This window comes from Scyliorhinus canicula, chromosome 16 (assembly GCF_902713615.1).
Source record: "Scyliorhinus canicula chromosome 16, sScyCan1.1, whole genome shotgun sequence".
Classification (NCBI taxonomy): Eukaryota; Metazoa; Chordata; class Chondrichthyes; order Carcharhiniformes; family Scyliorhinidae; genus Scyliorhinus; species Scyliorhinus canicula.
In genome coordinates this window covers 120650476-120661764 of record NC_052161.1, presented here as the reverse complement: position 1 = coordinate 120661764, position 11289 = coordinate 120650476, and the positions used below count along the sequence as shown (strand labels likewise).

At 43.8% G+C, this 11289-nt stretch overlaps 1 protein-coding gene across 3 annotated transcripts; it reads left to right on the top strand.

The window, feature by feature from the left end:
• The first annotated feature begins 4279 nt into the window (after positions 1 to 4279).
• Positions 4280 to 11014, top strand: LOC119979460 (aflatoxin B1 aldehyde reductase member 2-like). Of its 3 annotated transcripts, XM_038821713.1 has the most exons (8): positions 4280 to 4570; positions 5034 to 5102; positions 7282 to 7469; positions 8012 to 8116; positions 8928 to 9024; positions 9129 to 9228; positions 9634 to 9763; positions 10059 to 11014. In XM_038821713.1, exons 1-8 carry the CDS (start codon positions 4375 to 4377, stop codon positions 10218 to 10220), a joined length of 1047 nt encoding a protein of 348 aa, XP_038677641.1. In that variant the 5' UTR covers positions 4280 to 4374; the 3' UTR covers positions 10221 to 11014. The 3 variants fall into 3 exon arrangements, with proteins under 3 accessions (XP_038677641.1, XP_038677642.1, XP_038677643.1); XM_038821714.1 differs by lacking the exon at positions 5034 to 5102 and having other exon boundaries at positions 4281 to 4570; XM_038821715.1 differs by lacking the exon at positions 5034 to 5102 and having other exon boundaries at positions 4401 to 4570; positions 7287 to 7469.
• Positions 11015 to 11289: the final 275 nt, after the last annotated feature.

Below are 11289 nucleotides of genomic sequence, written 5' to 3'. Positions count from 1 at the left end.
CAGCAGTTACTCCTTCGAACTCGATAGATCCAGAATCGAACAGCGGCCACTGTTTCTCTCACCTAAGCCGGGTGCCTGAAGTTAAGTACAGGTCGTCTTAGTCGATAGGTGTAGTTAACTAGTAGTGTTTATGTTGCATGACTAATTGTGTGTAAATAAAGTAGTCTTGACCTTGAACTAATCAACTGGTGTTTGGCTCTTCGATCGATAGCCAGTTGAACCTTGTGGTGGTATAATTTAATACCTGACGACTCTGAGCATTAGAACATAATTATCAAAATAAAGAAGGACAAACCCACTGATTGCCATAAATGGAACAGACCCATAGGAGAAGACAACAGTATTCAATTTTCACCCCAATATTGTGCATTTGCAGTTTTGATGTATTTTCTGTCAACATCAGCAAATGCTTTCTGGTAGTTCATTTGATTAATGTTTGTTGATTCCTTTACCTACCTTTGTAAGCAACTGCCTCTCAAAGCATTCAAGTAAATTAGTCACATGTGACATGTGCTTAACAAATCTTTATTTGCTTTCTGCTCAGCTCCAGTTAGCGGCAGACAGTGGCGTAGTGGTATTGTCACTGGGCTAGTAATCCAGAGACCCAGAGTCCTGCTCTGGGGCCCAGGTTTGAATCCCGCCACAGCAGATGGTGAAATTTGAATTCAGTAAAAATCTGGAATTAAAAGTCTAAAGGTCACCATGAAACCATTGTCGACTGTCGTAAAAACCCATCTGGTTCACTAATGTCCTTTAGGGAAGGAAATCTGTTATCCTCGTCTATCCTAGATGTGACTCCAGACCCACAGCAATGAGGTTGATTCTTAAATGCCATCAGTGATTAAATAAACGCCCACATCCCATGGACAATTAGAAAACAAAATTTTTTGGCAACCTGTCCCAATGACCGATTCTAATACCTTCCCACAACTGACTTTAAACAGACAGGACTGAACTCTTGTCTTCTCTCTCACATAATTTAGTGACAACCATGTTTTCAATCTAACAGCTATTTCCATAGCTAAAGAACTTTGAAAGATTATTCAATTTCCTCACCTTTTACTTCAATAGACTTAAAACCATCATGCCTTAGGGATTACTTTAATTTAAATTTCTTTATCTCCATTCCAACACTGTTACTTGTATCGAATCCATAACTTCCTCCCGTGATTTATTTTGTTTCCCTTTGCCTGTCTCTAATGGTATATTGGGCATTGCTGCTCTCTCAATATTCGCCAAGACTATTACTATTAGCCTTTTACACTCTTGTATAAATTTTAATTTAGAGTATAATTTAGAGTGCCATTTTTTTACATTAAGGGGCAATTTAGTGTGGCCAATCCACCTAGCCTGCACATCTTTGTGTTATGGGTGCGAAACCCACGCAAACACGGGGAGAGTGTACAAACTTCAAACGGACAGTGACCCAGAGCCGGGATCAAACCTGGGACCTCGGTGCCGTGAGACAGCTGTGCCAACCACTGTGCCCCGTGCTGCCCCCTTTTACACTCTTTACAAGTTTTCTTTTGTGTTCCAATTTTGAAGCTCTTATTTTCTTCTGTTCCTTTCTATATTTCTCTCAGTTGCTTGATAGTTTTTCTTGTATCTTACCTCCATATTGTCGATGTTGCTTGACTGTATACATGGAATATTTGTTCTTTAGGGATGTACAGGTCTTCAGCTATTTCAATGACTTTCCATCCAGTTGCATACCTAAATCCCCTGGATTTTAAAATCTCATCCTCACTTTCAAATTCCCTCCTTACCTCCTCCAGCCCAACTCGGATCTCTATTCTCCTCCAACTCTGGCTTCTTGTGTACCTCTGATTTTAAACTTTTCAGCCCCTGTAGCTCCTTGTCCTTTAAAATGCTTCATAAAACTGCTTGTTCTACCACCTATTAATATTTCCTGAAGCTCTCCTCAGTCTCACCTAAGCTCCCTGAACTTGTATTCTCCTCCACCTTCTCCAACCCCTTCTATCAGGTTTCTGCCCGTCTTCAGCTCTGAAGAGTCATAGATTTGAAATGTTAATTATGTTCCTCTCTCCAGAGGCTGCCAGACCTGAATTTATTCAGCATTTTATGTTTGGTGTGAAGATTTGTTTGAGAATGGTTCCCAGGGATGTTTTAACTAAATGAACGCTATTACATATATGCAAATTGCTTCATCATATTATTGCAGAAATTAATCTGTCTGCTGATAATTGCAGTCTTCAACTCCAATCACAATTCTAGGCTTGGACTGATGACTATCAAAAAGATCCAGGAATAGTCAGCAGAGCTTTGTCTGAGGGAGGTCGTGCCTAACAAATTTGACTTTATTTTTTGATCATGTGACCGGGTGTGTAGATGAGGTCAGTGTAGTTGATGTAGCCTATGTGGATTTCTGCAAAGCCTTTGACATGGTCCGAAATGGGAGACTTATAACGAAGGAACATGCACGTGGGATACAGGGTAAGTTGATAAGGTGGATTCAGAATTGGCTTAGGTGCAGGAGACAAAGGGTGACAGACTCTGCTTTAGTGACTGGAAGCTAGTGTCCAGTGATGTACCACAGGGATCTGTGCTGGGTACCCTAAATTACAATGTGGGGGTAGGATCAGGAGGTTCAGGGTTGACACAAAGATTGGCCAGGTGGTTAACAGTGAGGTTGAGTGTCTTGGGTTGCAGGAAGATATTGATGCGATGGTCAAATGGGCAGAAAGTGGCAGATGGAATTTAACCCTGAAAAGTGTGAGGTGATACGCTTTGGAATGAGTAATGGACAAGGAAATATTCAATGAATGGCTTGAAACTGGGAAGTTCTGAGAAACATAGGGATCTTGGCATATTTGTCTGTGGACCTCTGTAGGCAGAATGGCAGGTTAATTGGGTGGTGAAAAAGGGACATTTGCCTTTATCAATCGAAGCATAGATTATAAAAGCAGAGAGGTCTTGTTGGAATTGTATAGAACTTTGGTGAGGCCACAACTGGAGTACTGTTTGCAATTCTGGTCTCCACATTATAAGAAGCATGTGATTGTACTGGAGGGTTACAGAGATGTTGGATGGGCTTGGGTTGTTTCAGCTGGAGCAGAGGCGACATGATGATAATCTTTATTAGTGTCACAAGTAGCTTACATCAACAATGCAATGAAGTTACTGTGAAAATCCCCCAGTCGGCACACTCTGGTGCCCGTTTGGGTACACACAGGGAGAATTCAGAATGTCCAATTGATCTAATCGAGATGTACAAGTTTATGAGGGCCATGGATAGGGAGCTGCTGTCGCCTCATATCCTTTAAAAGGTATATTGATGAGCACGTGGCACATCACAGCACAGAGGTTAGCACTGTTGCTTCACAGCACCAGGGTCCCACTGTCAATTCCCGGCTTGGGTCACTGTCTGTACGGAGTCTGCATGTTCTATCCGTATCTGGTTGGGTTTCGTTTGGGTGTTGCCGTTTACTCCAACAAATCCCAAAAGACGTGCTGTTAGGTGAATTGGACATACTGAATTCTCCCTCAGTGTACCCGAATAGGCTCCAGAATGTGGCTAACAGGCGATTTTCACAGTAACCTCATTGCACTGTTAATGTCAGCCAACTTGTGACAATAATAATGATTATTATACCATTCAAGGCTATGGGCCAATTCCACAGGCTTACCACTCTCTAGGTGCTGGCAAGTGGGATTAGATAGGCAGGTCAGGTGTTTTTCTTGTGTAGGTGCAGACTCGATGGGCCAAAGGGCCTCTTCTGCAGTATTATTCTGTGAAAAAATTTTTTGCTTCACATGGGACTGGCAATTACCATTTCTGAGAACCATGAGCAGTTGATATTCAATGTCATTTGCATCACTGGTTTTAGAATTGACAAGTACCTGGGAGTGGACGGAGTTTAGAGACGTTCCGGGGAGTGGGGTTTGGTGGCGCTTGGAGTGGATGGAGTTTGTGGACGTGCTCTGGAGTGGGCACGGTTAGAAACAATATAGGAGCAGGAGGAGGCCATTCGGCCATATTTATGATCATGGCTGATCGACACGTCAATAGTCTAATCCCGTCTTCCTCCATAGCCTTTGATCCCCTGCGGTCCAAATGCCATCTCTGACATGATGGGGTCCCGCCCTGCAGTGGGCAGGCTTCATGGTGTGGGCGGGGTTTGGTGACATGCTCTCTGGTGGGCGGGGTTTGGTGACGTGCATGGTGGGCAGGACTTGGAGACGTGCCCTGGTGGGCGAGGTTTCGGGCACGTGCATGGAGTGGGCGGGGTTTGGTGACGTGCAGGAGTGGGCGGGGCTTGTGGACGTGCCCAGTAGTGGGCGGGGTTTGGGTATGGCCCTGGACAATGTCCTCGCTGTGGCTTGTCAGTGTGGCAGCCTCTCGTTTCTCGCATCATGTCCACTTGTGCATCGTCGCGGCCCCGAACCATTCTCGGAACGAATGAGTTTGGACGACGCGTGGATGCCAAACAATGCGCGGCAATGGTGTGCGCGTTCATGGAACGTGGGCACGACGAGCTGGACTGCGCGTTCATGTACGCAGAGGGGCGCACGGAGCAGATCATGGGCTCGATGGGACTGGGGCACAAAGGTCAGTCCGGGCCCTGGGGTGCCGGAGTAAATTATTCCGCTCTGACTACCTGCTGATCATGGGTGATCTTCCACCTCAATTCCCCATTATCCCATCATTTCCTCAGACCCTAAATTTATCTATCTGTCAACGAAAGAGCACCCACATCTCAGTGCTCAATGATCAATCCCTGAGTTCCAGATGCTGCAGCCGGTGGAAACATTGAAACACAGAAAAAATAGCAGGTGGAGGCCATTCGGCCCTTCAAGCAAGCTCAGCCATTCATTGTAATAATGCAATTTAAAAGCTTAATTCCGCTTTCCCCCATATCCTTTGATCTCCTTCGCTCTAAGTGCTATATCCAACTGCTTTTTGAAACCACACAATGTTTTTGACTCAACGAAACAAATTCCACAGGCTCACCACTCTCTGGGTGAAGAATTTTTTCCATTTCTGTTCTAAATTGTCTACTTCATATCTTCAGACTGTTACCGCTGGTTCTGGACACACACCATATCAGAACTAAATACAAACAAATGCTGGAAATACTCAGGTGAGGCAGCATCAGTGGGGCAAGAAACAGTTGACATTCCAGTTTGAGATTACCTTTCATTCAGGGCAGCACGGTGGCGCAGTGGTTAGCACTGCTGCCTCACGGCGAGCCGAGAACCGGGTTTTGATGCTGGCCCCGGGTTCACCGTCCGTGTGAAGTTTGTACATTCTCTCATGTCTCCCCACAGCCTGAAAAGGGGCTGGCTTAGCACACAGGGCTAAATCGCTGGCTTTGAAAGCAGACTGAGGCAGGCCAGCAGCATGATTCAATTTCCGTACCAGCCTCCCCGAACAGGTGCCGGAATGTGGCGACTAGGGGCTTTTCACAGTAACTTTATTTGAAGCCTACTTGTGACAAGCGATTATCATTATCAAAAGATCTGCAGGTTAGGTGAATTGGCCACGCTAAAATTGCCCCTTAATTGGAAAAAATGAATTGGGTACTCTAAAAAAATTTTAAAAAACGAGATTACCTTTCATTAGAACTGAAGAAAGCTAAAAGTGTAAGGGCATGGGGAGAGGCAGAAAGAATAAAGTGAAGGTCTCTGAGGATGGAGAGATTAAGTAACAAAATTTTCATGATGCAACTCAAAGAGTGCTAATGGTATAGCATAAATATAATGTTTAGGGCAGCACGGTGGCACAGTGGTTAGCATTGCTGCCCACGGCGCTGAGGACCCGGGTCCGAATCCCGGCCCTGGGTCACTGGCGGTGTGGAGTTTGCACGTTCTTGTGTCTGCGTGGGTTTCACCCCCACAGCCCAAAGATTTGCAAGTTAGGTGGATTGGCCACGCTAAATTGCCCCTTAATTGGAAAAATAATTGGGTATTGTTGCACGTTTTACTTGAGTGTAATTCGCGTTTATTGGAGTGTATTAACACGCCTCCGTTTAAAGGCCGTGTTCTTAACACTGCTAGGCTCTGTGTATGTATTTTCAGCTCGGGAGTCGCCAGGTGCCGTATCTAGACACCTCACAAATATTCCAAGGTCAGGTTCAAAGTAATAAAACGATACACCGATTAGTAAGTTCCAAACGATCAATATTTATTATACAAATATAATAAATACGCATGCACACGCTAAAGGACTAAGCTATAACTAAACTAAGCGATCAGAATACTTAACTAAACAGGAACAGGCAAGGTCAGGGAGCGAGGCCTTCGTTCCGATCTTGGTCTGCAACCTTCAGAGAGTGTGCTGGTCGCTGGGGGTCTAGTGGGGCTGGTTCGCGTAGCGAGCGTCGTATTGTCACTTACGGTTCGGCGGCTGGTGCTCAACGGCTGGAGTCAGGATACAATTCGAAGTTCTTGGTCGAAGTCAAAGCCGGAGCACGAAACAACAGACAGGACCATGTGTGGGGGTTTATCTTTATAGGGCCCCAATGTCCGTGCCTCTTTTGGGGCGGGCTTTACCTTCAGGTATCGATTGGATCAAATTCTAATCGATATCTTTTGAATTCCCCCAATGTGAGGGTCTCTCCTCGATGGAGGGGGCGGTTTCTATGGTGGATACTTCTGGTGCCGCTCTGTCTGGACATCCACTTAAAGTATCTATTCAAACCCAAATGTTGCCATTGTGTGTGCCCAGATCTGGATTGCCTCATTAATATGCAAAGCGTTTTGCTATTAACACCTTTGGTTTGAGATCTTCCACCTGGCCAGAAACTGGTTTTGCTGCTTGCAAAATGCTAATCAGTCTTTGCAGACTGCTGTCTTGGCTAAACTGCTTTTTCCCTGCAGTCTTAGCAATTCTCCATCTTGTTAGCCCAGTGTCCATTTTAGATGGCTACAGTATTCTAAATTTATGAAAAAAATATAAATATAATGTTTGTGTCCATTTGAGTGGCTGTAAAGCAGCCATCTGTATGTAACATGACGGGAAATAAAGGAAGTGGACAAGAGCAACCCAGCAAAACAAAAAAGGGGGAAAACAGAACAAGATGAAGTCAGGGATTATGATGTAAAGTTGTTGAGCTGGATATTGAGTCCCGAAGGCTGTACAGTGCTGAGTCAACAGATAATAAATACTATTCCTCGAATTTGCATTGAGCTAACCTGCCTCTCCTGCTAACGCCCTTCAGAATTTTGTATGTGACGCCAGTGACGTCAGCTCTCATTTTCCCTTGCATCGTGTTCTTTCTTGATTTTGCACTGATTCTGATTTATTTCTGTATATTAAAGTAAAGATCACAACCAAAGTGAACCCATGGGATGGGAAGACATTGAAAGCGGAGAGTGTCCGATGTCAGTTGAATACATCGTTGGAACGTCTGCAAAGAGAGAGTGTTGAGATCCTCTACCTCCACGCTCCAGACCATGAGACACCAGTTGAAGAAACGTTGGCTGCCTGTCAGGAACTTCACCAACAAGTATAATGTGGATATTAGAATATAATGCTGAGGCTGTGGGCATGCCGAGCAGGCCAGGAATACTGGGTTGGAGAACGAGAGCTGTTTGGTTTGTCATGTCGGCCATCTTAATGAAAGCACTAGCTGATTAATTTGCTATAGCATATTGAACAGTGCAGTATGAGAGAGTGCTACCCTTAGACAAAATTTGAGGTTAGCTCCTCATCCTAACTTTCTTACTCAGTCGATGTTAAAGATCCCATCACGATTCATGATGCGGAGCAGGGAGATCTGCTTGAGTCATGGCCAACATTCCTTCAAACACCAGTAAAGGATTTATGTCTTGTAAAAAAGGTATAAAACAGTCATGCTCTTTAGAGTGATTATATAGCATAGAAAACACTTTGAGCAGTTTCTGAGATGATCTGATGCTGCAGCTTTGCATGGCTTTATTTTGTGGTGAGGGCAGGGTTTCCATTAATTATGCAGTTGGTGTTTGCTGATTTTGCTACTGTGAAATAACTGTTAAAAAGCAGAATGTTTTAACGTGGATTTCTTTATAGGGGAAATTTAAAGAGTTTGGTCTCTCAAACTATGCATCATGGGAAGTAGCAGAGGTGTATTCAATCTGTAAATATAAAAACTGGGTCCTTCCCACAGTCTATCAGGTATGTTAAGGATTGGCAACATCCAACTTGCTGGAGATTCTCTTTTAATTATTCTGCTCATCTGATATTTTTCTTGATATGTATCTGTGGATTAATTAGGAGGTTACTTCTGTTTTTTGACAATGCGTATGTTCCCCTGTCATCAAACCTGCCATCCAAAAATCTGCTGCCTGTTCCCTAACTCACACCAGGTTCCATTCACCCATCACCTCTCTGCCCACTGACCTACATTGGCTTCTGGTTCAGCTTTGCCTCAATTTTCAAATTCTCATTCTTGCTAACAATATTTTATATGGCGTCGCCCTCGACATCTCTGTAATCTCATCCTTTCTCTCTCTCTCTCTCTCTCTCTCTCTCTTCCCCCCCCCCAAAGATATTTACAGTTCCCCGGTTTCCTGGGCATCCTCTTTACCTCTCTTTCCTCCTTTAAGATGTTTTTTCATAGCTACCTCTTTGTCCAAGGTTTTGGTTCCAGCCCCCTAACACCACCCCGTGTGACTCAGTGTCAGGTATTGTGCCTTGAAGCATTATATTATGTCCATAGTGCTATCAGCACTGTTGGTGTACTGACACAAAATGGAGTGCAGCGGTTCAAGAAGTGGCTCACCATCTTCTCAAGGCCAATAGGGATTGACAAGTATGTCACTTTGAGATGCCTGGTGGTTGTAAAAGGTACTATATGGTTGCCATTTGTTGATTACAAAGCTAAATATCCAAGAGCCACGTGTCGTAGCAAATGCCCATTTTTCCAGTTAGATGTGTTTTCCACATATAGACGACTTTCTCTGGAATAAATTCCTTCTGTTTGTAGGGAATGTACAATGCCACCACACGGCAAGTGGAGACAGAACTCTTACCCTGTCTCCGGCATTTTGGAATGAGATTTTATGCCTACAACCCACTTGCAGGTATAGTATAGTCCCAGAAATGGATGAATGGCAGAACAGAAGCACAAATTTTACTGAATTTGTCCTGAGGAACAGTTTATATTCTGTGTGCCTCATTGGTGCAGGTGGGCTACTGACCGGAAAGTATCAGTTTGAAGACAAAAATGAGAAACAGCCCACTGGCCGCTTCTTTGGAAACATCTGGGCTGAGGCGTACAGAAACAGGTGAGTTTACCCTCTGTCCATGGCTTGGGCTTTACATTCAAACCCTCCCCTATTGCAGTAATGAGATGTTTGGCATCTGAATTTCCGACTGATTTCCTGTGATTTCTTTCTTTTTTTTAATTTAGAGTAACCAATTCATTTTTTCCAATTAAGGGGCAATTTAGCTTTGCCAATCCACCTACCCTGCACATCTTTGGGTTGTGGGGGCGAAACCCACGCAAACACGGGGGGAATGTGCAAACTCCACACGGACAGTGACCCACAACTCAGATCGAAGCTGGGACCTCGGCACCGTGAGGCAGCGGGGCTAACCCACTGCGCCACAGTGCTGCCCTTTCCAGTGATTTCTAAGCTTCGCATTCTCTGTTATTCTCAATGTAAACATTTTTTCTTGTAATGATTCAGGTACTGGACAGAGCATCATTTCAGAGCTTTAGATCTTGTGAAGAAAGCAATCGATACAACTTATACTTCCGAGAAGCCAAGCCTGACAGCAGCAGCACTAAGATGGATGTATCATCACTCCAAACTCCGGGTATGGCCGATTTCAAAATGTTGTGATTCATGTCATAAATGACAACCCATCAAGATGATAACTTGGCCCGGTGGAAACACAGTGCGGCAACGATTTCCACTGAGCAGTTTGAGAAGCGTTTACAGGGTGGAGCTTAGCCATCTCATTCTACATTGTTAGATAATCCTCAGCCTACTCATTCTCCACCATCTCCTTTCGGATAATCCCCAGCCTACTCATTCACCCACTATTCCTCAAGATCGGATTATTCACCTACAATAAGTACAACAGCTGATGTCTTGCTTGTTTTCTGCAGGGGGACCTTGGTGACGGAGTTGTAAATGGAATGTCAACGATGGATCACCTTCAACAGAACCTGGCTGCGTCTGAGGAAGGGCCACTTGCCCCAGCTGTGGTTGAGGCCTTTAATGAAGCTTGGAATCTGGTAGCACACGATTGTCCAAATTATTTTCGTTAGGACAGACCAAGATAAGGAAGGCTTCTTAAAATTAACACACTGAAATAATGAATTTAATAATCACCATCCATTCTTCGAACCAGGTTAGACAAAGTTTTTTTTTGTAAATTTAGAGTACCCAATTTGTTTCCAATTAAGGGCCAATCTAGCATGGCCATTTCACCTATCATGCACATCTTTGGGTTTTTGGGGGTAAGACCCGTGCAGACACGGGGAGAATGTGCAAACTCCACACGGACAGTGACCCGGAGGCGGGACAAGTTTGACAAAATTATCAATTAGTGTGTCTGGATATGGATGAAATGATTCGGGTAAATGATTATGTCTGCCAGCAATTGCTAAGCTGCAGTGGGAAAATATTTTACAGATACAGATGGCTGTTATATGTTCTGTGATAAGGAATAAGGCAGAGGACAGAAACACCAGCAAGAAAAATAAGATTGAACTGTGAGGACGTTTTTAGTTACTCCAATCTCACAACTGTTGGAGAGTTGAACTGTCAACACAAACTGTAAACAGAATCAAAGCTATTACTGGAAGTGTAAAATTATATTTGTTTCAAATCTATCTCCAGTGGAGAATAAAAACCAAGACTGATTGACCATTTACACATTTGTTAGTGCTTGAATCATCTATTGCATCACACATGGGAGGATTCAGCTGAAACAAGATGAATGTCGTAGAATGAGAATGTATTGGTGTCCTTGTTTCACAGGCAGATTGGTATAAATTCCTATGTTCACATTTACAGTGGAAGCTACTAAATAAAACTGGTTACTTTGTTACCTTCCCAACATTGGTATCACTATAACCTCTGTACTTGTAGATGAGGGAATTGTGTAATTATTGCCTGACATTTACAATTATATTACAGAACATTAACGGTTGTATAAGAGGGGCAGCACACTAACCCGTGTTGGAATGTTGGGAGTTCAAGGTCCATTCCAGAATTCCAGAATTTCAGCAGCCAGTCAGTAATGAGAGAGTGTTATGCTTTCTCTTTTTAAGTTGTTTTTGGGATGTGAGTCCAGCATTGAATCATTACTGTCCGTTCCTCATTACCCTTGAA